This window comes from Caenorhabditis remanei, chromosome III (assembly GCF_010183535.1).
Source record: "Caenorhabditis remanei strain PX506 chromosome III, whole genome shotgun sequence".
NCBI lineage: Eukaryota > Metazoa > Nematoda > Chromadorea > Rhabditida > Rhabditidae > Caenorhabditis > Caenorhabditis remanei.
The window spans coordinates 10,064,599-10,090,622 of record NC_071330.1 but is presented as its reverse complement, the minus strand read 5'-3'; the positions used below and the strand labels follow the sequence as shown (position 1 = coordinate 10,090,622).

The 26,024-nt window shown below is 38.0% G+C and overlaps 8 protein-coding genes across 8 annotated transcripts; 5 read left to right on the top strand and 3 right to left on the bottom strand.

Moving 5' to 3' along the window:
• Positions 1–3,393: 3,393 nt before the first annotated feature.
• On the top strand, positions 3,394–4,212 carry GCK72_010450 (uncharacterized protein; the record flags this gene model as incomplete). The annotated part of the gene is made up of 3 exons (XM_003110736.2): positions 3,394–3,757; positions 3,816–3,888; positions 4,179–4,212. The coding sequence occupies 3 exons, from the start codon at positions 3,394–3,396 to the stop codon at positions 4,210–4,212; spliced, it is 471 nt and encodes a 156-aa protein (XP_003110784.2).
• Positions 4,213–4,823: 611 nt separating this feature from the next.
• On the bottom strand, positions 4,824–6,335 carry GCK72_010449 (uncharacterized protein; the record flags this gene model as incomplete). Its single annotated transcript, XM_003110790.2, has 3 exons — positions 4,824–5,594; positions 5,882–6,202; positions 6,246–6,335. The coding sequence occupies 3 exons, from the start codon at positions 6,333–6,335 to the stop codon at positions 4,824–4,826; spliced, it is 1,182 nt and encodes a 393-aa protein (XP_003110838.2).
• Positions 6,336–7,999: 1,664 nt separating this feature from the next.
• Positions 8,000–8,548, top strand: GCK72_010448 (uncharacterized protein; the record flags this gene model as incomplete). The annotated part of the gene is made up of 1 exon (XM_003110914.2): positions 8,000–8,548. One exon carries the CDS (start codon positions 8,000–8,002, stop codon positions 8,546–8,548), a length of 549 nt encoding a protein of 182 aa, XP_003110962.2.
• Positions 8,549–9,256: 708 nt separating this feature from the next.
• On the top strand, positions 9,257–15,783 carry GCK72_010447 (uncharacterized protein; the record flags this gene model as incomplete). The annotated part of the gene is made up of 10 exons (XM_053727872.1): positions 9,257–9,479; positions 9,529–9,882; positions 9,964–10,886; positions 11,004–11,617; positions 12,592–13,444; positions 13,511–14,473; positions 14,524–14,742; positions 14,799–15,365; positions 15,413–15,691; positions 15,739–15,783. 10 exons carry the CDS (start codon positions 9,257–9,259, stop codon positions 15,781–15,783), a joined length of 5,040 nt encoding a protein of 1,679 aa, XP_053587449.1.
• Positions 15,784–16,138: 355 nt separating this feature from the next.
• GCK72_010446 (uncharacterized protein) lies at positions 16,139–18,369 on the bottom strand (the record flags this gene model as incomplete). The annotated part of the gene is made up of 8 exons (XM_053727871.1): positions 16,139–16,266; positions 16,309–16,527; positions 16,574–16,737; positions 16,785–16,863; positions 16,916–17,027; positions 17,080–17,189; positions 18,041–18,267; positions 18,320–18,369. 8 exons carry the CDS (start codon positions 18,367–18,369, stop codon positions 16,139–16,141), a joined length of 1,089 nt encoding a protein of 362 aa, XP_053587448.1.
• A 426-nt stretch (positions 18,370–18,795) lies between these two features.
• Positions 18,796–19,931, bottom strand: GCK72_010445 (uncharacterized protein; the record flags this gene model as incomplete). The annotated part of the gene is made up of 4 exons (XM_053727870.1): positions 18,796–19,216; positions 19,262–19,584; positions 19,630–19,732; positions 19,795–19,931. The coding sequence occupies 4 exons, from the start codon at positions 19,929–19,931 to the stop codon at positions 18,796–18,798; spliced, it is 984 nt and encodes a 327-aa protein (XP_053587447.1).
• A 1,503-nt stretch (positions 19,932–21,434) lies between these two features.
• GCK72_010444 (uncharacterized protein) lies at positions 21,435–22,690 on the top strand (the record flags this gene model as incomplete). Its single annotated transcript, XM_003111026.2, has 7 exons — positions 21,435–21,521; positions 21,573–21,656; positions 21,703–21,764; positions 21,815–21,936; positions 22,197–22,261; positions 22,309–22,424; positions 22,582–22,690. 7 exons carry the CDS (start codon positions 21,435–21,437, stop codon positions 22,688–22,690), a joined length of 645 nt encoding a protein of 214 aa, XP_003111074.1.
• Positions 22,691–23,224: 534 nt separating this feature from the next.
• Positions 23,225–25,438, top strand: GCK72_010443 (uncharacterized protein; the record flags this gene model as incomplete). Its single annotated transcript, XM_053727869.1, has 8 exons — positions 23,225–23,250; positions 23,298–23,411; positions 23,490–23,874; positions 23,920–24,090; positions 24,138–24,481; positions 24,527–24,584; positions 24,629–25,034; positions 25,089–25,438. 8 exons carry the CDS (start codon positions 23,225–23,227, stop codon positions 25,436–25,438), a joined length of 1,854 nt encoding a protein of 617 aa, XP_053587446.1.
• Positions 25,439–26,024: the final 586 nt, after the last annotated feature.

The window sequence follows — 26,024 nt, the reverse complement described above, 5'->3', positions numbered from 1 at the left end:
TTCAATATTTCAGAAACGTATTCAACTTTTTCTTCTAATTCTTTCGTAGAACTGCACGTGCTTTCTCAAATTATTCTGGTTCCTTCCTCCCATTCCAAATCCCAAAAATTGTGTTCGTTTCTTTTATTCTCAACACTAAATTTGTGACGGGAGGTACGACGTCGCAGACATAATTGGTATGTTTATGGCGACGACGTGTACGTAGGTCAAAAGTTTAGATGGGCGGAGTTTAGTTGGGGCCGTGCAATTCGGGTACCTTTAAAGATACAATCGAATTCTATTTCTATCTTTCCGGTTGTCAAATGTATTGAAGACTTGATTCAACTAGTCGATTTTTGATCTTTTTTGACAGACAAATATGATATTTATAGATTCAATCATTTCACCAACAAAACAATTGCTTTCGTATCATTTTTTGTTGTTCTTTTTTTGTCTCACACAAGGTATTTTGGACATGGATTCCTGGAAACTGAGAGGTCGCACTTTCTGTAATTGATTCTAGATTACTGTAGCGATTTCACTTTTGTCTGAAAGTTCAGAACAAATTCGGATTCTGAATATCTCATAATACTCATGAGTTTCGACTAATAGCATTTATTTTTGCAACATTTTGATCTTTAGATTCCCACGTTCTTGTCATCTAATTCCACTCAACCTTTTCCTTCATTTTTACCACCCAATTCGTATTTCTAACTACTTAATGCCACAAATTCCCACGCTTTTTCGTTGTAACCTGAGCTCGTCTAAACATGTTTTGTATCCTCCCCAATTTCTGAATCTCTACGGACGGTCCTTTTCTGACGTGTTTCCTCTCAACTTTTCTGCTACTCTTTTTATGATTGACATCTGTTTCCGAAAGGTTTCTCTATTCTTATTCGTCTAATTTGCTGTTTTTTTTTAAACTCTCTTGGATTTGAAGATGAATAATTCAGAGTTCGAAGTACGATTGTGATTCGGCGGATATTTTGACCGATTAACATGTTGAAATTGTCGATAACTTTATATTTCGAGCTGAAAATCAAAGGTTTTCCAGATGGGAAATGGCTGGAAATCTCATTCGTCAAAATTGATTTTTATTGAAATGGACTGGGTCCGCAACGTTTTGCAAATATCATATTTCCCAACTAGCGCTTCATTAGCAATCTATTTCGGTATTTTATGGAAAGTAACCTCAAGTTTCTTTCAAAATGAATTGCAAGTTGACTCTTAGGAGATTGGCTTGGAGGTATATCTACAGTTACAAAAAGTATCTCTTCTGCCATTAAAGACTGATTAAAGATGGTTTCGCTGAGCACCGTAACAAGCGCCGAGACGAACACGTCATTCGTTACAATCTAGAAAAGAGTATAGGTATAAAAAAGCATGAGAACAACATTATATTCCCTTGTTTCCTTAAGATCTTTGTAATTATAATCTCCATATTGACTCATCTCTTTTCCAAATCCAGAGTTTCATGCTTCAAGAACATTCATTCATTAGGTACGTCAAAGGGATGAATACTCACAAAACAAGTTAACACAATAGTATAAAAGGCAGAAACCTTAACGCGCGTCATTAAATCAAGAGAGAGAGTGAGTGAGTTGGTAACCAGGTAACTGGATCAACATCCTTCATTTTATTCCTTCTTTCTTCACCACTTCACTTTACTATATTATTCTGAATCGAGTGGTTCACTTCCCCGTTTCCTTAAATCTCTCAAAATAGTTTTTTTGGTAAGGGCGACCACCAGAATTCATTCATTTTATTCATTTTTCTTTCTTCATCTTCATCTTCACACTCCTCCGACATTAATCTTCGACACATGACGTAGTAAAAGGATTCAATTGAATGGAGAACTCTAAACGAGAAAAGAAAAACGCGCGAGAAGGACCTGAATAGGTGGGCAACTGACGACGTAGTGGGGGTCTCCTCTTCTTCTTCTGAATCTTATAGAAATCCGAAAAAAAATCGAGGGCCCACCAATTTTGTTTCCGTCTCGTCCCGCCATAGTCGTCCAATTTCCGGTCCAGCTACTATTATTTCTACGATTTTAATTTTTATTATTTTTTGTTCAATTTATAATTGCAGACTAGGCGATTTAAGAAGAGGGGCCGAAACACTACAAACGTAGTTGTTTTCTTTCTTTCAATCTCGCAAAGGAGTTTCAGAATTGACACATCGAAAAGTATACATCTCAGGATGGATGTAGGCGTTACTTTTCTCTTGAGATGATGTTTGTCAGATCTAAATGACCTCGTTCCATCCACATCATAATTACATTTAAGAGGAAGATCTCATTAACATTTTAGTCTGGAACATTTCGTCTCATTAATTTTCCGTTATTCTGTTGTTTTATAAGTTGACTTTTTTGTTCTGTGAAAGAATAATGAAAGCTTGAACTTCCTGAATGCTTCTTTTGAGTTTTTGGTCAAAATATTTGGAAGTTAACACACCTGAAAATGACATCTTTCGTTTTTTGGTTACTAAAAATTTTGTTTGGATTCTAGTGAGTCTAGGGAACTTGGCCATATCATCGAAAACGTGCTTCTCGGTTGAATTTAATCTCACAGACAGTCTTCTATCAATTTTATCAAAAGAGCAACGACCAAACATTAACAATTCAGTAAAATTTAGATTCAATTTTTTGATTGAAACCGTTATTAACATAAAGATCTTGAAAGTGTTCCGTCTTTGGCCGCTGGACTACTGTAGTGTTTCAATTTTCAAAAACGGGAAACCACCCTGAGAATGTTCATTTCCTCCCTTCATTTTCTCATATTACCAATTAAAATCCCGCTGCAAAAAGCTCTTCAACTTGTTGTTTGACATTATCTTCTGCTCTCCTCGTACTACCGTCTCCTCTTCAACTCGAACATTTTCATTCATTATTCATCAGATATTGTTACCTAATCTCTCTCTCTCTCCCTCTCCTTTTCTTCTTTTATTGTCAAGTGCTTTTTCGGGAAGAAATGGGCGGAGCCTAGGAGTCCACCAGTCGTTTTCCACATCTCAAATTTCGAGCTCTTCAGTCTCTTCCACTCAAATTTTTGCATGAGTTCGCACCCCCTTCTTTTCTTTTTTTCCTCTTCAAACCACCACCGCAAACAGCTGGATTCATTTGAATGAGGGTGGGAAGGATTGATCTACATCAGACTTCATCAATATCCTATTACTTCTTGTTGCATTGACATCCGACCTCTTCGTACTTCCCACATTTAGATATGGCATTTTCATATTTTTCATCCCGTCATTTCTTCGTTCCAGTCCATTTTTGCCGGTCCTTTATTTTGCTCTTTGCTCCATTTATCTGCTCTTCGTTTCCTGTTTTCATTGCATTCTTCACAAACGCATTCTGACGGCGTCTTCTGAAATCTAACCAATTCTGAAAATGTACATTTTCTTATTCTCTTTCAGATGCTGTTGATTTCGTTGTTCAGTTTGTTCTCGATCGGTTTCGGAGCCCGTATCCTTCGTCGTGAACTCGATGATCAACCGACAGCTCTTTTTCTCGAGTTGGGTCCCCAGGAGGTAGTCTCAACCTCTCCGTCTGACGATGATGTCTTCATGATTCGTGATTCTTCGCCTTTTTTCCCAACTGGTGATTCATTCCGTGACAAACGAGGTGTTGATCCTATGAGTATTCCTCGACTAATCAAGGAACCACCACTGAAGAAACGAAGTGGTGACTTCAAAAGAGGCGACGTCGTCTATCCATCGGCTGCGAAACAGACGGTTCCGTTGGTTCGCGTGAGGGAGCCACCTCTTAAGAGGGGACAACGTAAGTTTTGAAAAAAGACGGATTGAGTGGGTGGAAAACTGATTAGAATTCGTTTCAGTGTTCCTTGAAGAGCTTCTTCAATTCAATGATGACGCCCACAAAAGATTTATGAATCCTCTTAGAAGGATACGGTAAGTAATGGGAAACTATTATACGTGAGCGGAGAGATGATGTAGTCAAATAGAAGATTGAAGATCAGAATATTTAATTATTTATATTCATTCAAAGGCATACTATAATGAATCAAACTCTTTGATATTATAAGGTTTTCAATAAGATTTTTGAAAAGAGCCCGCGGAAAATATTGAACGGCATTTCTTCTTTTCTATGGATTTTATTCAGATCCTGTTCTCAGTCTCTTCTTACATGTTTCAGAAAAGTGTTTTCAGATGTTACATTTTTCAATCTAATTGTTTTCCAGATATGGCTCAAACCGACACATCTACGCGTGGTAGACAATCAGACATCTTTCGAGCTTCTACCAGTCCAGCAACCAGATACTACAAAAGAAAAAAACAAATTAGTGCACATTTGGGTACCACACTTTCTTCATCTTTCCCTCCATTCCCCCAATTATTTTCGCCATTCTTCAATCCATTTTCCCCCAGATTTCTTTGTCGAGAACAATAAACACGTGGCAGAGTTTGAATGTGTTTTGTCTGTGTTGATTTTAAAAATGTTGCGGAACTTTCGGAAATTTCTGGAAGATACGTCAAAGGACTTGAGGAAAAATGTTTGGTCTCAACCGAGTTTTTTCAAACCAATTGACTATGAATACGTTTTTAGAATTTCCAGATGTCAATGCACAGTTAAAAATAAGATTTAGTTGTTTATTACGACGAAATCTCTTTTTTAATGACAATATATGAGTGAAAAAGAGAAAAAAGTAACTTATAAAAAAATAAAACGAATTGAGTAACCGTTCGAAGGAATGGGTATCTGGAGTTTTATGATTGTGCAGTACATTTCAATTACCACACTTTCAACTGAATAACGACAATTTCATGGCACATTGAATTCACTTTGGTTGAGAGAGGTTAAACAAGAAACTGAAAGAAAACACAAATTACTTCTTCTCTCCGTCTTTCACATTGTCATAGAACAGATTTCCTCGTTTTGTTTGTTCCAATTCAATTGATTCGAAAAGAGCTTTGAAGTTACCGGCTCCGAATCCTTGATGATTTTTTCTTTGAATAATTTCCAAGAAAAGAGTTGGACGGTCTTGGCATGGTTTACTGAAGATTTGAAGAAGGTATCCATTCTCATCGAAGTCGACAAGAATATGAAGTTTCTGAAGACGATCCATATCTTCCTTGATTGTCATTGATGATGCAGCAAGTCTTTGTCTCAAATTGTCATAGTAACTCGATGGAATCGAAAGGAATTCACAACCACGAGCTCTTAATGCTTCAATTGCAGTGATGATGTCAGTTGTGTTGAGAGCAATATGCTGGACACCGGATCCTCCGTAATAATCAACGAATTCTTGAATCTGAGAGACAGCTTTCTTTCCAGATGAAGCTGGCTCATTGATTGGCATTTTGATGGTTTCCTCAAAGTTAGTGACAACAATCGAACGCAGAGCAGAATACTCGGTATGGATCATTGAATCATCAACAGACCAGAATCGATGGAACTTCAGAATATTCTCATACCATTCGACAGCTGAGTCCATTTGTAAATCTGGTTGATTTCCGACACAATGATCAAGGAAGTTGAGACCAACACGTGGAAGTGTTTGGAAGAAGTTACGTGGCATTGGATGTGGCTTGAATCCAGGAAGGAATGCTCCTTTGTAGTTCTTACGTTCCAAGAGAGTGTGGTTCGTTTCTCCGTACTGAAAACTTGAATAATAGAAGAAAAAACTAAACGTTTATTTCACATTCCTTTTGGCTATAGTCTTGTGGTTTTTTAATCAGTTTCTTAGTGTTATCAGTTAAAGATCAGTGCAATGCAATTTGCAAGTCTTATCTGACAAACCGTCGCGAAATGTATCTAACTCTGGAACTAAATGTCCTTATTTTGATGTTTAGCAAACATTTTTCAAGGCATTGAAGTAGTTGAAGTTTCAATTCAACTTCATTGTGTTTTGAGTCAATGAAACTTCAAAAGAAGAACCCTTACCGTTCTGAGCGTGGCAAATCGGACAGTTCCATCTTCATCTGATTCTTCCGTGATGTCATGAACAATCGTGGCTCCAGCAGTCTTAGCGTGAGCAACAATTGAATCAAGATCTTCAACTTCGAAACAAACATCCTTGACACCATCTCCATGTTGAATCAATTGATTTCCTAATTCACTGTTATCTGGTAGGAGAGCAGACTCGAAGACGAAGACAATCTTATCTTGTCTCACTGCGTGTTGAGCTGTGATTCTGGATCCAGTCTCCAATCCCTTGTAAACGAATGGCTCGAAACCAAAGTTAGCACAATACCAATAGGCAGCCTAGAATATATTTTAGATAGAGATATTTTCAAGATAAACCAACCTGTTTAGCATTTCCGACGACAAATCGGACATGGTCAAAGGCGACGAATGTACCAATATCTGGCTTATCTCCTTTATCGAAAGTAGACATTTTTGGAATTGAGAAGGTCTGAAAACAAAGAAATCAGTTAACGGAGACCTTCTTTGATTGAGTTCAGATAAGAAAGGTGTAGGAAATTAGTTGAGTAGAAAGGAAAGGAAAACAATCAGATCAGAAGGGTCTTCCGAAGTTTCGGAAGAACGAAAAGTTTCAATTCTCACACAATCAAATGACTCTTTTTATAGCGTCAAGTAACAGTTGGATCAAAAAGAAAATTCGTCGACAAACTGAAAACAGTCGACGTCGAAAGAGGCGGTAAATGGGCGGAGCCTAAAGGGGACACGTGACAATGACCAATCCAAAAATAGTGATGCAATCTAGAGAGACAATAAGAATGGAGACTGATAACGCACGTGGGTCTGTGAGATGATAATGTTTCGTTGAAATATGGGCGGACGCATGGCGACGAAATATCATGCCAGTTTTAGAAGAAGAGAAGTGTCTTTGAAGATCGGAGGACTAATAGAAAACGTCATTGATAAGAATAACCGTGAGAAGAAGTCCTTAAAGTTTGTGGCCGTGGAGTGTAATGATTCAATCTCTATATTTTGATTTATGATGTCTTCTTGGTCTGTTAATCTGATGGAAAACAACATATACTGTGTATAGATGGAGAATTGGGTACACCGAGAAGAAGAATATTTGGATTATTCGAACAAAAGAATTGAAACCGTCAGGGAAGAGAATTGTTTTCAACGGCAATTTTTTCAAACAATTTCAAGAAGCTTCTACATCAACGATCTTTAGTGTATGTTGCATGTATTCAGCTGTTCGAAGAAATTGAAAACCGGGAAGAATTGTCAATAAAAGAGGATTTGAACATGTTGAGATCCATACCATCATCATCATAGTTTTCCTACATTTCATCATTCTTCTCCGATCTATCTGTCATCATAAATCAGTGTCCATCCTGTTTCTGTATATTTTTCTTATCAATACAAAATCCTTCTTTTCGATAATACCTCCCCCATTTTAAGACATCTATGATTCCAATTGATCTCGTGTCGTTGCTGAATGATGACCTGAAAGTTGTTTATGATGCTTATTCTCTTCTCACATTAATTGACATGAAACCAACGTGTGAAGCGACGAAATAATTTGGAGATTCAGTCGATCAGAGGAAACGATTGACTGTTTTTTGATAACGATACGTGTTGTTTGTTGCAAAAGAAATGGAGAGAAAGAAGAGTTGATCGAGGAAGCAGTTGATCAGAATGACGGAACAAATAGTAGATAAACGTCAGAATTGGGTTGAAATTCTGCACGTATCCCGCTACTCGCATACTAGATTCCCCGATAACCATAAAAATGAACATAAACTTTATACAAACATAATCTTATTTACTTAGATATTTAAAGAAAAAAAAAGTTATGACCCCTGAAAACGTCCGGAAAATCTTCGTTTCGAAAAAAGTCCACTGGCAACAAAAAGAGATGGCACTCAATTTTAATCCCTTGTGATGAACGTGATGTCCTTCAGAAATCGCTGAAAATTTAGAATAATTCTCACTTGAAAAAAGAAAGGTCAGTGTTTCAAGAGTTTGTTAAATTTCAATCATTTCCTCATATTGATTTGAGACTTCTAACCATTGCCAAAAGAACGGGTTCAAAGTGAGTGAATCTCTTTCTCAGAGATAAATTACCAATTCTTTCAGATGCCACTTCCAAACAAAGGAGGAGAGCCAGAGTTCAAGTTGAAAGTGGAGCCAGCTGATATGATAATCATCAAATATAAGATGAAATCAGAATCACATGTTCCGCTGAATATAACGAATCCAACCAAAGATCGCGTCTGTTATAAAGTCAAATGCACTGATAATGAAATCTTTCGTGTCCGTCCACCACTTGGTTTTGTGAAGTCTGGAGAAACTGCATCGGTTACAATCACTCTGAAACCAAAATCTGGAATTGACCCGAATCGGCATTTCTTCGCCATTTATCATGTTGCATGTGTTGATAAAACTGATCCGAAAAAGATATGGAATGTGAATACTAAACCAGATGGAGTTATTAGAATGCAAGTACAACTGGAATGTGATGAGAAAGAAAAAAATGAAGAGAAAGAGAAAAAAGATGAAAAGAAAGAGGAAAAGAAAGATGAGAAAAAGGACGAGAAGAAAGATGAAAAGAAAGATGAAAAGAAAGATGAAAAGAAAGATGAAAAGAAAGAAGATGAAGAGAATAAAGAAGAGAAAAAAGAGTGAACTGTATTTCCAGACCAGAGTTATAAACTGATTACTCGTTCTTTTATTTTAACTTGTTCCAAGTTTTTCTACAACAGATGTTATTGAAGTTCACTTTCTGTCCCATTTTTGAACCAGTTTATTACTACGTCACCCGATCGACGTAAACAAATTCATATCAGAAAACAATCTTCAGATTCAACAAAATTTGAAAAATTGGTCCCTCACCGGATACATATTTGAATTTAAAAAAACACTAGTCCGATAACAGATTGGCTATTCGACGTTTACACATGCATACAATTTTGAAACTTTTTGACAGATTTTTACACAGAAAATGTATTGTTGGACGTGTTAAAGCTTTGATGTACAGTACTATTTTCGTGGTGAGACCCGCCAAAATTTCGAAGAAAACGACAATAAACTTTTGTTGCCGCGAAAGCTGGGGAGTTTAGAAACTTTTTGATGTGACGCACGATTTTCTTCATTTTTTCCGCAAAAATTTCGTCTAATTTTAGTCTGACAGTTTTTTGTTATTTTATACGTTTTTTTTCAGAAAAAACCGAATAGCGAAATGTCTCCATCTTTTTCTATGTTTTCAAGTTTTTAAATTTTCTGTCAGTCTGTTATAATTTTTCCGTTTAGTTTTAATATTCTCTGAAAGATTCTACTTTTCTTTCCTTCTGCGATTCCGTTACTCTCCACAATAAAATCGCGTACTATTTCAGGATGGAAACCTCATCCATTTTCAAACCTTACCTCAGCTATGATACATTACGCGGAGATAAACAAACTATGCTGAAAAACTCAATCGGTCGGCAGCTGCCATATATAATCAACTTCAAGGAAAACTCTTGTCAAGTATTCGATATTGAATTAGAACGGATCACTCACATATTCACATTCCCTGATAGTTGCCACTTGGTAGTTGTCGATTACTTTCCTACAGCAGGTACCGAATAGAAAAGCAGGCAATAATTGAATTCATATTATATTTCTAGATGGTCAATTCGGAATAATCGTTGGTATCGAAGACAAGTTGAAGACTTGGGGATCGGAAAACTTCGTAGTTGCGCTGGCGGTCACCGAGAACTCGCCCAGGATGGTGATCACGCATTCGATAGAAGTTCCTGACAGAATTACAGTCATCAAAACTCTATTCTCGAACGTTGATATGGCGGAAGGAAAGGAAAAAAGATCATTGCAATTATATCATCGATTGCTCTCGTGGCCACATGTCATCGCAATTGGTTGCAAAGGCACAAAATGTTTCTTATCAAGTTTACAAAAAACAGACGAATCACAAGAAGTTCCCGCAATAAATACACCTAAAAAGCCATTGCTCGACTTACTGGGTAAGCTTTGGTTCCAAATGACCAAATTTCTAGTCATATAAATATAATTATTCTATCTCACAACAAAAACATAACTTTCAGCATGCTATGTGGAAAACGATAATTTACGGTATAGCAATGAAGACGGGACATTTCGTGAGTACACTTCAAGTGGTGTCTATGTCTCCGCATTGGCTCTGATGCCACGTAGCCGAACACTCCTCGTCGGACTTTCTATGGGAGGTATTTTGGCTGCCACATTAAACGCATCCAATCAGATGAATTTGATCGAGTTGAGACATGAGCGGCTGATTCACGCGATTGCACCATTAGAGCCTGAAGATGATCCGGACAAGTTCGAATACTTTATTGCCGCGGTTGACCGCGACCCTCGTCATTCGATAATGATTCAATTGTGGCGTGGATCATTCAAATCATCAGAAGAAGTGAGTGATGATGAGAAGTATGATCGACCTCAATACAATGTATGTCTCGAACATAAAATACCATACGGAGAACGGTGGCTATCGGTGAAAACAATTGTAACCGAAAGAGGTGTCATGGATGGGGTGGTTCAACGACGAAGAAATGATAGCTCAATGGATTCCACGGTTCTCAATGTGACACAATCATTTGGTTGCACATCCGATCGAAGTAACGTCTTTCTGGCTTACGAACGTCGAAAACCTGAAGTAATCAATCCAGAAGAAACTATGTACATTGTCGAAGCTGCTATTTTTGATATCGATGCATGGTATTATAAAAGAGTCCCTGGAAGAGTAACAACGGATGGACTGAGTCTCAGACAAAGCCCATTTATGTCATGCATTAGATCGGATATAAATTCTATTCAAGTGAGCGACATCGGGATTCTTACTTTAGATTCTATGGACATATCAAGATTCACAAGTAAAATCTCAGATGCTGATCAGCTTTTTTATCCATCTTCCGTTTCGTATGATCGGGTATTTGTGGTACACAATACGCACATCGACTGGATGAAGATTCAGAATATTCAGGAAACTGTAAGTGAAAAATAAAATATTACTGAAAAAGTTCTAATGTTTTTTAAGGATGCTCTTGAATTATTCACTAAAGTGACACTCATTAAATAGTAAAAATGGTTTTACTCCTTTTTTCAGATTCTTCAAAGATGTGCATCAAAACTATCATGGATCGTTCGATCGCCAGATTCAATGGCCACAAACATTATTGCAGCTGGACTCATTCGAAAGAACATTTTAACAGGATCTCCAAACACAAGTGTCGCCGAAATAAAAGATGATGATCAGAAACTACCGATGAAACTACGTGTTGTTTTAAATGCAATGATGTATTACGGGAAGATCAACGAGTTCACTGGTTTAATCAGCCAGAACGACTTGAGTGACAAAATCAAGTTAGAAATTGCCGATTGGGCTTTTTTTGAAGCTGTGGATTACAAACGAATAATCTCCGACAGAACTGTTGCGTTGTTTCAAGGGAGTACGTCTGCATTAGCTCCGTTGGCTGAAGATACAATCTACCAAGGAATCAAATTATTCCGAATCGTTAACGAATACCTCAAGGGATGCTGTAAATACGTCAGCAATAGAGCTTATCTTCAAAATCTTGCTTCATCTGTGAAGTGTATGTTCAATCATACGAAACTTATGAGTCGATTCATCAATGTTCTCATTGTCCCATTAAGTCGGCACGATCAAACTATTATGCGTCGAATGCACGAAGACAGGAAAAGTGCTGCGTCAAAAAACAAGTGAGTCGATTTATGGCTTGCTCTTTGAACAGGGATGTGGAGATGGAGGCGCTTTGGGCGCTGTAAAAATTAAAAGTGCTCGAAAATGCGACGAGAGAGAGTGTGTGAATTGGAGAGAGAGAGTATGTCTGCGTCTCTCCAATTCACACACACTCTCTCTCGTCGCATTTCCGAGTTTTTTGAAAAAAATGCGAGGCGCTTAACGCCACCCGGGTCTTTGAATACGGAATCAGCACGCATTACGTACGATTTCTCTTTGGGTACAGTTTTCGAAAATTGACTCATTGGGTTCCTTTAAAATTAAAGACATCATCAGAAATCATCATTAAATATAATATACATAAGAAAAGTTCGTAGTTTGAAACTTACTAGTTATTTCACCACATCACTTGTTATCAGAAAAAAAAGATTCCGAACAATTCGATGTGATGGACCTATTCTCGACCTATTCACAAGGTAGCAAAAAAGCAAAAAACTACTTTTTACTACTAGCAAAAAATAGTTTTTCGCTTTTTTTGCTACCTTGTGAATAGGTCCATGAACCACAATCATTCTTATATATAAAAGACAATTGGGCGTTGTCTGAGGCGATGTCCGCAACGATTTTGGAAGGAGAAGATAAACTGAGCCAGCGGGCAAAACCGAACTGGCGTGCTTTGGACAACGACCGCCGCTTTAAAGCTTTCAGATTTTTCATCTAATTAGACCACTCGGCCATGCGGGCACATTCGAAAGTCAATGACCACGTGAATGAAGAGAGACCAGCCGGCTCAACCGCCGAAGGCGGGGGAGACAGGCTGGTTTTATCATAATGGAATATCCCTATCTCATTTTTTAGGTTTGAAAACCAGTATCGGTCGTACCAAATGAGAAATTTGCTGTTTCGGTACCCGGAGAGTAGTTGTATCCAAATAGCAATCCATAACCATTGAGTATTGGTCTTTTTGTTTTTGATACTATTACTTGTGTTTCAGAACGGCGCTTCCAGTTCAACTTGCCGTTCGCAACATGCACCGAATCTCTCCTGATGCACAATTCTGGAATGACTTACCATATGACGACTGGTATCCTCCAACACCGTTAGACCTCCTCGAATCCATTCTCAATATCTCGATATCGGAAAGAATCAAAAGAGAAGTCGTTATTCAATACATTCTGGATTGGCTTCGCGCAAATCCGAACAAGTCTGAACTTTCTGATGTAAAGTTAGCTGTTGAAGTTATTCAAGTGATGACAAATCAAATGCTTGACGTTGACTTGGAAAAAATCTTATATGTCTTGGATCAGGAGAAAACAGCATTAACACGAAAGGCCAACGTAACACTGACAGACGATAGGAATAAGAAACACGTGTTCTCGCTGGAAATTGAGGAACTCACTTATGATCAGTTATGGAGCGGAGAAGCGCATTTAGCTTCAACAATTAATTCAAGAGACTTGGAACGTTTTCAGCAGAGGTTGAAACTGGAGGAAGATAAAGAAAAAGGGAAGTTGCCAATTTTCGATTCCGAAACTGAGAAACTCTATCAAGTGTTTCTTTTCGAGAAGCAAAAATACCGTCTTATGTCTTCGGAAGCTGTCCAATCTCATAATCTCCTCAACAGTTTCCTTCCAACAATGCTCAACAAAACATCTATTGAACCAGTGCAAAAAAGTTCGAAAGAATTATCAATTGAGAAATCTGTGAAGGAAATGTTTGAAAAACATTCGCAGAAAGAGATAGAAGCTATGCCACAAATGTTTGCAAAGTTCGATAAGAACAGTGTTAAGAAAAGAAAATCGGACGCAAGAGAGTTTAATTCCAGCCCAATTTCTTTTGTTCCACCGGTAAGTACTCTATTTATGATCTCCTAAAATAAAAGACAATAATAAGTAACAGTATTTAATTTTCAGACTGCTAAACGTATCCAACAGAAGACAAAAGATGAAGAAGATGTTCCAGAAGGTATCGATACGGAAAAACTCGAAAGTGTAAACGAAGAAAATCTGAATAGAATGATTGCCACTCCAGCTCGTTATTACAAGCGTCCGGTTGAAACAGTGAATTACACATCACCGTCCGATACTCAAAAGATGCCATTCGTACCACAACAAAATAGCATTTTGAAGACGGCAAAGACTGTGCAGTCACCAAGCCGTGGGCGAATCAGATTCGATGCCAGCGTGAGAAAGGGAGCGAATGAAAGTATCGATTCAATTGTAGCAGAGGAGAACGAAATGGAGAACGCACCAAAGAAGATCAACTTTGCTATTTTGGAAGATGCTGAAGAAGAGGAGACGCGTATTGTAAGAAAGTCTAGAAGTAATTCGGCAGCTCAAGAGACGGAGAAAGTAGCTGAAGTTCAGTTTGAAGTGTTGGAGGAACACCAAGATGTGACTTTTGAACTTCAAGATGACGAAGATAATCAAATGAGTTTGAATAATGGGGAAACATTCGAGTCTATCAGTGCAGCAGAAAATTTGCAAACTCTTTCGGAAGTTAATGATCCAGAGAAGATTCCTGAAGTTCCTCTGCAAAACGGTACAGTTGAAGTGGTTGAACAAGAGTACGAGGAACATTTATGGGATGGAGTTCATCGCAGTTTCGAAGCCCAGAATGAGGACGATTGTGGATCATATCGGGTTAAAAAGCTGAAAAACGTCACCAATGAAGCTGAGATTCAAATAGAAGCAGAAAACGATCCAGCTGTAGATGTTCCGTTGGATCGAACATTCGAAGCTCAGGAAGAAGAGGAAACGGGACCGCTCGGTGACACTGGTGGCGCGGAAGCTTCATATAAACCTGTATACATTTATACTGTAAAACCCGCAGCGCCATCACAGACGCCAATGACAGAAGAGGACAGGCCACCATCTGTGAGTTCAATACACAACTGAAAATAACTGAAACAGCATGATCTTTATAGGCTAACACACGCTCTCGGAAAAAAGAAACGAATTCTCGTTCGGCGACACCTGTGGAAAACGAAAATGAGGCGGAAAAGAAAAAAGTACGAAAGCCATTTGCTGCGTCAGTCAAGACGACTTCGGAAACACGGGATTCCAAGAAAACCGACGAGGAATCCATTCCAAAAAAGAAGATGGTCAAAAAATCTCGAAACCGTTTGGAATCGACGATAATGAGCGTCCGTTATCTAGAAAAACACGCGGTGTGCGAGTTGAGAAGACAGTAGAAGTCCAGGAAGATGAGAGACATGAAGACGAAATTGTCGTTGTGGTGGCTCGTAAAACACGAGGTGTTGCCGTTCAACAATCTTCCACACCCGATGAGATCGTGGACAATCAGCTTCCTTCCTCCAGTAGAACACGCGTTGGTTCTGAGAAACGGAATCGAATTGCAGTGAAAAGGGAAGAAAAGAAACCAGTGCCAACTCCTCGAACAAGATCTTCATCTGCGAGTAGATCTACTCAAACTGAACTAAATGTCGATAGTAGCAAAGACGACGTGGAGTCGTCTACTCCAGTCATTACTGGACGTATCACCCGATCCAGAGCCAACTCACGCTGTCAAACTCCATCGAGAAAGGAAGAAGTGGACAAACAAGTATCACCAACCAGGAAAGACGAATCGTCAGTTGCAAACCCCAAAATCCGTGCTGCATCTGTTGTGCCAAAAAATACTCCAGCTGCTGTATCCTCCAAAAAGACGACACGAGTGTCCGTGTCTGCACCATCAACTCCACGACGCGGAAGATCAGCGACAATGTCAGAATCGGAAGATCCGGTTGCGACTAATAGAGGATCGACGGTATGCTCAACACGGCTGGCTTTGTTTTCTAAAAGTAAGTATTTCAGAAACGTCGAAACCCAACACCAGATGATACTCCACGTGAAGATGTTGTCAAAAAAACGCGTGGTTGTGCACGAACACCACTATTGAAAGTGATACCTGAAAGTACGGGAGATGAGCAAGATAAACCAACAGATACACCAAAACGAGGTCGCTCACGTACCAACAGTGTTTCGTCTTCTGCTACCACGTCCCGTTCAGTGCCTACAACTCCGAAACGAGGAAGAAAAGCAGCATCTGTAGCACCAACTCTTGAAGAGGTTGTCGAGGAGCATGAACCAGTAGTACGTTCGAAGTTCAACTGCGCTTTCCTTATTAGGATTTATTTCAGACTCCAACTCGACGATCGGCACGTCGTCTCCAACAGAAGCCGTGATGATTTAATCATCCAATAACAAGACCAACATTTCATAACTGCGAGGCCATAATTTACTTTCCTTTTCAAACTTTTTTTTCGAAATTATGCCTGTAACATGCTAATTTTCAACAGTTATTCTCAATTCTTCTAATGTTAAATAAATATTTGAATGGCCCGCTTGGATGAAGAGATTTTATTAAACGCGAAGTATTCAGTATTTAGAAAATGGCTCGTCGATTTTATCGGCCCACCTTCTTACAGTTTCGGCAAATAACTAAAGTCTTAGATGATGAAGAATTTAACGAAAATCAACAAACTACCTTGAAACTTTATTCATTATAAAGGTTTAGAACCATTCTTTTTCAGAAAAAAATCAATAGTCTCGTCTATCAGGTTTGAAGAAATATTGTTCGGTCATCAGAGTAATCGCCAGAAATATAGAAAAGACGAAGAACGAAATGAAGAATTTAATTGCAACATTGTAGAAGAAGATGTACCTTTCTGAAGTGAAACAGTATTATGGATGAAAAATCTGAAACTTACTTCCATCATTATTGACCTCCCGATGATTGAGTCGACATGAAAATAGTCCTTGAAGAGCGAGATCCAGGAGAATACCGAGTGAAATAATGGAAATAACAATAGGAATGATACTAGAACCGAGAGATCTCTCCCAAACAAATACTTTCATAATTGTCATCACACTGCTACTCAAACCAGATTTCAACTCTTTCATGGTACCCATACATTTATGACGTTCTTCTGGAATACATGAATGAATTATGTCAAAATGATATCATTATTTTACCTTTGACATTCATTAGTTCCCTGTGAGCTCGCAGAACTTCATACATCCAAGCGAATCCGAAATTATCTTCACTGAAAAGATGACGTGTATTATGACCAGTTGTGTGAAGTGTCAATTCAAAGAGAAGAATGAGCCAAATGACTGGAAATATAAAGATGAGCAATCTGAAATAAAGTAGGTTCTTTCAATGAGTTCTTGCTTCTTCTCATACAAATAAAGCTGAAATTTCATTTTCACTGGATACGGAAAAGAAGCCAGCTTGTCACGTGGAAGGAGACCAAGAAGCTCTTCTGAATTCACGTTTTCTTCAAGAATCAAGTAGAAAGAAATGGGAACACTAACCAGTTTCTCCTTCAGCATCTTCCGATCTTGTTGTATTCTGAGAAACAGCTCGAATTGTCCCGGGTTCATCGATGTTGCTATCTAGAAGGGATGTATCGAATAGACGGTTTCTCTGGAAAACAGAGAATTTTCAGATCAAAAATATCAAAATGGGAAATAATAACCTCAAGAATATCCAATCTTTCTTCTTTATCTTCAACCTCTAAACACCAATTGTGACGAAAGAGTTCAGCTTGATGAACCAATTTTTCATTGGTTAATAGACGACGAAGGTCTGGAATTTTTCGAAAATATCGGATATGAGAGTAGCGAAAAACGGTACATATATAGAAAACAAGACAAATGACAGTTCCAGTTAACAACCCCATTCGAACAGAAACACGACGAAAGAATACGGTAGTCGCGTGGATATCATGACCCATTGCGAAGAGATGACACTAAGAATAATTTGGATTTCGTGACATTTTCTAGTCTAGATAACCAATATACTCACCGGAGCTTTGATTGTTCCATTCAGAAACATTTCAATTTTATTTATTGACCTCATTTTTAAATACAAATCGACTTAAAACAGAAAATGATTCTTTATTCTCGTTTTTTTTTCAAAAAACCACAAAATATTCCACATGGAGTCACGCCCATGTTCCATTTCTTTCAGACACGTGAACATCTTTTCTTGCTCTTTTTCTCTTCAATTTGAATAAATTTTTCCACGGTCTTTTGATTTTTTGAAACGGTTTCGGTTTCTCTTCATTCGCAAATTCTTCTTCTTCTTCTTTTTGGGATTTTGGTCTAAAATATTATTGAATTTAAAAGTTTTTCGAGAGAAATCTCACTCTTCAACTTTTTCCCGGATCGATGACTTTTTCTTCTCCAATTTTCTATCTGATTTCTCCATTTTCTCTTTCTTGGAACTCTTCGAACGATCCGATTTCTTACTTTTTGTCATTTCTTTCTTCGATTTTTTTGATTTTTTCGAAGATTTTGCTGACATTTTCTTAGATTTTACAGAACGATTCAACTGATCATCTGATCTTTTACATCTTGCAGTTGTCTTCGAATCATATTTTCTGTTGTTTTCCAATCCTAAGAAAATAAATTAAAAGAATAATGTATGCAACCAACTTCTGACACTTCTATCATTTCCCACAACATATCCCTTCACTTTCTTATTTCTATTCTCATTTTGTTGCCTTCTTTCTGATCTTTCTTTTATCATTTCTCTCACATCTGGAGTCTTCTCTGATCCCTCTACCACAGGAAAAAGTTCTTCAGCTTCCAATGGTTTCACTCTACTACTTTTGGCTGGTGAACACTTTCGAGGAACACTTTTTTCCGATTTATCTTTTGATCTGAGAAAATTTATAATATTTTCTGAAGTGGACTCCCAGTCTGGACACCTACTCTTTCTTTACATATTCATTGCTTGCTCTGGTTGCACATAAATTGAACATTGGAATCGAGAATAATAAAAGAAATGCTATATTGAAAATAACATCTGAAATAATACATTTCTTAGCTGAAAGTCTACAACTTCACAACTTACTCATGAACATGACTTCACTTCTGTTGCAAGAAATAATTGAAAAAATGAAACTATGAAAAAAAGGAGAAAAACTAGAACTTTCTTGCGTGAGTATTTTCGATTTATACTTTAAATTTTATAAAATAGTCCAATCAATTCAATTTTATATTGTAGTCTAGGGACTAGTTTTTAACTACAGTAACCCGAAAAAGAAGGGCTCTAAATTGAATGTGAAACCAAATTTCGGAGTGAACAGTTTTGATACTTTAGTTTCATACTCAAAATAGAACAAAAAGATTACTGTTGGATTACAGTAGTCTAAACACAAATTTATTACGAAAAGACTGTTGAGTAATCAAAGAGAAGAGAGCTCTTCTTGAATTGCTTTCGAAATAAGTTCCATCAAGTTGATACCATTGATTGGGAGCTTTGTTTGCTGTTTTCCACGGCATTGTTTTATCGGAGTTTCTTTTTCAGAAATCAATGAATTTGAGTGTGGAATTGGATGCAATGAATTCTTTTTATTTTTCGGACATCCTTCCTTGTGAACTTTCATTTCTGTAGAATTTCCATCAATACTTGGAACATCTTTGAAGTTAACAGTTGGAACGGTTTGATTAAAATGATGCTCTGGAGCATAATGATCATGAGTCAAACTGGCAGTTGATGAAATCAAATCTTCAATTGAAGAAGCTTCTGAACAGACAATATATGGTTTACGGCAGTCAATTCCTGTCTTTGGTTCTCGTTTTGTACGATCCAGAATGTCAGAAACTCTGAAAGACTATTTCATTGTATCGTAGTGGTTTCAGACTGTTCACCTTCTTTTTTCGACATTGAGAAGCCATCTGGAAGCATCGAACTTCTCAATATTTCCCTCCATTTCCTGTACATCTTCATACAAATTGGCCTGCTCTCTTACCAACATTTCGTATTTTTTCTGAGCTTCATCAGTTTTCAGGGACAAGGAAGTTCGGGTACTGATAGTCTCTCTCAAACGATTCTCAAATTCAGCCTCCTGATGTCCAATCTCTTTGCACATTGCTTTTTCATTGAAACTGGTTCTCACAATAATTTCATTCAAAAGAACTTTCAGATGACACATTTTCTCCCGATATGCTTCTCCATAGACCATATCAACTTCCTAAATAAAACACTTAAGATGTAAGCGATTTTTTAGTTACAGTACCAATGGTTCTTCAATTGAATGCATCAGCTCTTTTCCAACATCTGGTTCAGTTCTCATCGCAGCATCTGTCAGTCTTGCCACGTCCAATTCCAGCGAATCCTTCCTAGAATCTATTCCGTCACTCGTACTAAACCATCCTAATACCTTTTCAGAAGTCTCTCTAACTTCTCTTCGCTATTCTTATTCGCTTTGCTCAATTTTCGAAGTTGCTCATTCATTTGTTCAATTCGCATCAATTTCTGTCGTGTATATTCAATTCGACGTTGCGTTTCGACTGGAATAAAATCACAATCAACCCCCATCTCTCGTTTCTCCCCTTTTTCTGAGCTTTTATGCGTTCGGAGCGGCACAGACTATTCATTCAATCGCCTCACTATTGTGACTTTTCCTTTCACAAAACTGTCGACTCCTTTCCTCTCTCAACTATATTTCAACTACTTTTTTTCTTGTTATTGTCCCTTCGTTCCATTCAATTTACTAAATTTGTTCATTGATTTTTCATCAATTTTTACTCCTGTCTCTTCCAAGAGGAAACAACAAGTTCGAGGAAGCGTCACTTTTCTTTTCATCTACTCCAATTCAAGATGTACAACTCGAACCATCGTCCGGTGAGTAAAATTGAAACGTGGCAGCTTTCAAACAACGCATGTCGGTTTGATGTCAGTCATGTGGAAACTGGCAAGTGGGCCCATGGGACTTTTAGGGTTGTAGACCAACAAAAATTTATGACCAACGTCAGAAATGAATGAGTGTGAGTGTACATTTACTTACCATCCATGATATAATCACTTGCTGCCATCTTGCCAGTTTTGGTTCCGAAAATAACTTGATTTAAACAAATGTTATGTTTTTTCGAACCTCAACGTGTCTTGCCAAGTATTAGGAAAGGTCATATGATAAATTAAAACTTAAAACATGGAAATTTGAATTGTATAACGTGAATCATGCTGTTTCCACATTAGGTCATACTTTTTCACTAATCGGGAGTGCCTTGTAATATTGAAAGGGTACTGTATGTTTAAAGGAGCATGTTTTGAAAGATTTAATCGTGTCAAGACTACTCGTTACATCAAAATGTTTTTGTTTCTCTCAATTTCGCATTAATTTTCAGAACCAGTATTTTATCTCCATAATATTTGTAAGAATTTTCTATAACCAAAAACTTTGAAAAGTACATTTTTGTGTTACATATCGATAGAAATTTACTGCTAGAAACTGAAAAAGTCTTCGAATATAACAGGTATTCGCGTAGATACGTACACGCTCTCTCTGCTTCTCTTCACGTGTCGGTATCGCGAGGCGATCTCCGGCTGTTGAATTTCTCCGTTGCAATACGTGTGTCATCATCTATTCCACCGGCATCGATTCATTCATCCGATCCGCTCAATCAATATTGTAATGAAGGACAGGAAAATAGAGAAGGGTCGTGGCGTCCGACTGGTCACCGAAAGAACTGCTGCTGCTGGTGGCCGCGCATTCCCGTACGGGAACATTTGCCTTTGGACGTAGAAAACTGAGCGTCGCAATTGGCTATGCAAACATTCCTTTGTTGCTGTGTCTGTGTGTCGACCCTATTTTTCATCATTATTATTATATGAATTGCCCAATTTTTCGCGCATGCGCCAAGTCTTTTATACTAGCTTGTCCAGCTCAAACTTTTACTCTTCTCCAGTTGGCCTAGAAAATGAAATCCCAGCCACGTCTTACACCCCTCGTTTCTCTCTACTAACAACAATGAACCGCAAAACGTGAAATAACAAGAACAACTAAAGAAAAACTTCCGCTTCCAGGCTCGCCATCATTGGATGGAGGATTACAAGTACCTGTTCAAAGTGGTACTTGTCGGAAATGCTGGCGTTGGTAAAACGTGTCTAGTCAGAAAGTTCACACAGGTAAAAACTATTCACTACTGTCTGAAATCGAACTGAACGAAATACTTCCAGGGTATCTTTCCTCCAGGTCAGAGTGCAACTATCGGCGTTGATTTTATGATAAAAACTGTCAAAGTAGGAAATGATAAAATAAAAGTGAGTGATAATTTCTGACAACTGATAAGAAACTACTGATTTTCAGCTCCAAATCTGGGATACAGCTGGTCAAGAAAGATTTCGGTCCATAACACAGAGTTATTACAGGTAAATCATATACTTTCTTAAATAGTAGTGGTAAAAATATTATTTTTTAGAAGTGCACATGCAATTGTCTTAGTATATGATGTATCATGCCAACCATCATTCGATTGCCTTCCAGAGTGGCTTGGTGAAATCGAAAGTTATGCAAATCGACGTGTGCTGAAAATTCTCGTTGGTAAGTTGCCAGGCTAATGGTGTGTCCAAAGTTGCTACAACGACAAATCTGCGGCGTCCAAAGTTGATTTGTAGGTTTGTAGGTTTTGCAGGTTTCGCAGTTGAAAAATTAAGGATGAGCAATAACGCATAACTGCAAACCTGCAAATCTACAAATCAACTTTGGGCGCCGCAGATTTGTCGTTTTTGCTGTTTTGTAGCAACTTTGGACGCACCATAACTATTTCATATTTTGATCCGATTGGTATTCACTGTTTATAGGTAACAAAGTTGACAAAGGAGATGAAAGAGAAGTTCCCGAACGCATTGGAAGTGACTTTTCCGACGTATGCTTTTCCATTTTTGCCATTTTTTCATTTTTGCCATTTTTCAGGTCAATCATTTCGACTATTTCCTTGAAACATCAGCTCTCGACGCTACAAATGTAGATCAGTTGTTTGAACAAGTTGCCACGAGGCTAACCAACGATATGAAAATCACAGATGAAAGGTAAGCACCATATGGTGCACCATCAACAATTATTGGTGCACCATCAACAATTATTTTCACTGTGAAAATTTCACTTGAAAATTCTATATTAGTATCGAGAACAGAATCGAATGAAACAGTAATATTTATGAGACCATTCACCACATTCCTTTTTCAGGGTTCATCAATACCGTGCAGATGCAACCAATACATCAAGTTCAGGCGGTCCCATAAAACTAATCGATCGTGCACAGACGCAGCTGAATTCTTGTTGTAGTCGACAATGAGTTGAATACAAATGATTAAATTGTTTTTACCTGTGATATGAGCTTCTTTCATCTTCTCACAGACCTAGTCAATGTTGAAATATCGTCAGTTTGTTATATCCTGTGCAAAATATCTCCAGTATTCCCGCATTTCCATTTGAAACCCGTCTCCCCACACCCAGTCAATCTCAAAATGCTCACATAATTTGCCTTTATTTCTGTACACTTGGGTTTAAATGTTCGTTTCGCTGTATTTATCTAGTTTATAAAAAATGTATTTTGTTACAAATTCAAATAATTACAGAACCTGGTGCTTGTAGTATTTCAAAAACCGATTTTTACTTGTGACCAATTAAACAACAATCTGGCTACACGTAAGAACTGACAGCAATCAGTAGTGATATCAGCGAGGAGAAATAAGATAGTTCTATATTATTAGAGACTCAGACACACTCTCTTCTTTGCTGATAGTCGTTCTTGATTCTCTCACGTTCTTTTTATTGACTACACTAATATTCTTTTCCATCAGAATATACCCGCCCACTACGTTCAGTTATGCATCGAATCAAGCACGTAGTTAGGTAAAGATCTGCTTTTTGGACCATTTTCAAGTCTGCCTTCCTTTCAGAATGGCGTCATCGTCCAGTACAAATGCGACTATCGCTTCAAGGCATACACAATACAGTCATGCCAAAACAGGCGGATTCAGTCAGGAGGCTCCCACTTTACACAATCCATACAGGTACTAAAACAGTTTGATCTGTTTTTTTCTTTTTTCAGACAAGTTCTAGTCTCTGTCCAAATCTATTCTTATTTTCAGAGATGACCCAATTCTTGACCGCGTTCTCCGTCGTCTGCTTCCTGAATCCCAATATGTGAAAGTTTCTGCTGATTTGACCAAGTTTGGAGATCGCATAACTTCGGAAATTGAACATTTGGGTAGACAAGCTGAATTAGAACAACCGAGACTGGAACATCAAGATGCATGGGGAAAAAGAATTGACAAATTGGTTGTCTGTAATGAATGGCAAAAATTAAAACACATTTGTGCTGAAGAAGGTGTTATCAGTATTGGATATGAGAATGATGTGGATCCATTTGTTCGTCGTATTCATCAAGTAGCCAAGCTTTTCCTCTTCTCTCCATCTGCCGGTCTTGTATCTTGCCCAATGGCTATGACGGATGGAGCAGTCAAAACTCTTACGGTTGGTATCCCTTATGCATTTAAAAACATTTCAAAAATATTTTAGTCTCTAAACCTCTACGGGAAACACAAGCTCGCTACAGAGGCTGTCGATAGACTGAGATCTCGTGATCCAACCAGCGCATGGACAAGTGGACAATGGATGACTGAAAAGAAAGGAGGAAGTGATGTTGCAGGGGGTTGTGATACTTATGCAGTTCAAATCGAAAACGATACAGTAATCCATTTTGGTTTCCTTTGAGTGAATGCAACTCATGTTTTCAGTATCGTTTGAATGGATACAAGTGGTTCAGCAGTGCAATCGACGCGGACGTTGCATTAACTTTGGCAAGAATTGTCGATTCAGACGGGAATGCAGTTGAAGGTTCTCGTGGATTGTCGTTATTCTTGCTTAGAATACGTGATGACAATGGAAATTTGAATGGGATTCAAATGGTTCGTCTGAAAAATAAATTGGGAACGAAGCAGTTGCCGACTGCGGAACTTCTTCTCGATGGAGCTATTGCGGAGAGAATCGGAGAACCAGGACGTGGAGTTGCTGGAATTTCAAATATGCTAAATATTACTCGTATTCATAATGCTGTTGCATCTCTTGGATACATGAGAAGGTTTTCAGCCCTTTTTTCGTTTCTTTTCAAGTGTTCCTTTTCCAGAATAATTTCTCTGGCCAGAGACTACTCTACAAAACGTGTTGTATTCGGACAAACACAGGTAAAATATGTTATTTAGCACGTTAAAGTATTCAAGAATTCCAGTCTAAATGGCCTCTTCACACCACAACTCTTGCTAAAATGGAAGTCGAAACCCGTGGATCAATGCTTCTTCTCTTTGAATCTGCTCGACTTCTTGGATTATCGGAAGCTGGAAAGAGTAGTGATGTTGATGCAATGATGCTTCGTCTCATCACTCCTGTTCTCAAATTGTATGCTGGAAAACAAGCCGTACCTCTAGTTTCCGAAGGAATAGAGTGTTTTGGTGGTCAAGGATACATGGAAGATACTGGACTACCAACTATTCTTAGAGATGCTCAAGTGACTCCAATATGGGAAGGAACAACAAATGTATTGTCACTTGACGTTCTTCGCGTGTTCTCTGGAAAAGAAAATATTCTTCTCGCATTTGGAAAACGAGTTTCCCAACTTCTTTCCAATACGAAGTCAGGTAAGTGAAATATTTAACCTGAGAGACTTAGAAAAAATAATTTCTGTGTTGCAGAAGAGCCAAAACTCCAAAAATCGAAGGAATCGATTGAATCCGCACTGAAAGAACTTCAAAAACTTCTTGTGAAAGCAAGCGATTCCGCAGTTCAAGGAGAAACTCGAATCGATACTGTAGCTCGTCACATCTCTTTTGCAATCGCCCGAATTTATTCCGGAGCACTTCTCATCGATCATGCTTCCGATTCCACAGTTGCTAATCAATCCGATATTGAGGTCGCTTATCGTTATTGCTGTGAACAGCCACTGATTGATCTTCGATGGGAATGGTTTGCGAACGAAAGAGTGAAATCTGACAGAGCGATCGTGTTTGACAACTATTTGGGACTTCAGAAAAGCAAGATCTAAAGACTTACAAAAATATACCCTCGATGTCTTTAGAATTACATTTTTATCATTTTTCTTGTACAATAATGTATCCGCGAGTCCTAATTTTCAACCATGAAATCAAATGTATTGTTTATAAAAGTTCATAAAATATAAATGTGTAATGTGAATACTTGAAATCGCAATTCAAAACATTGCGAAACGAAAAGAAATACCCTTTGAACAGTGAATTGAGACAGAAGATGAAAAAAACTTTGAGGAAGTAAATAGAAAGAAATATTTTCGAAATTATCACAAGGTGGAGCAAAAACGGAAGAAAAAGAATTGATTAGCTCCAGGAGCCAAGCGACTAGAATTGATTTCCTACTGAAATAAGTTTAAAGAAGAAAATAGAAAACAGGGGAGACGAAAAGGGAGAAAACAGTAGAAAGTGAGGAAACTGAGTTGATTGTTTCTTCCTGAGTCTGTTCATGTTGTTTATGGTGATGTTTATGGTGATGGTGAGCAGATCTGAAAATTACAATTTTCCTGTTTTCATGATTCTTCTTGTTATTTTGTAATCGAAGCAATTCAATGATTTTCGAGCGTTCCGAACTTTTTACACTCG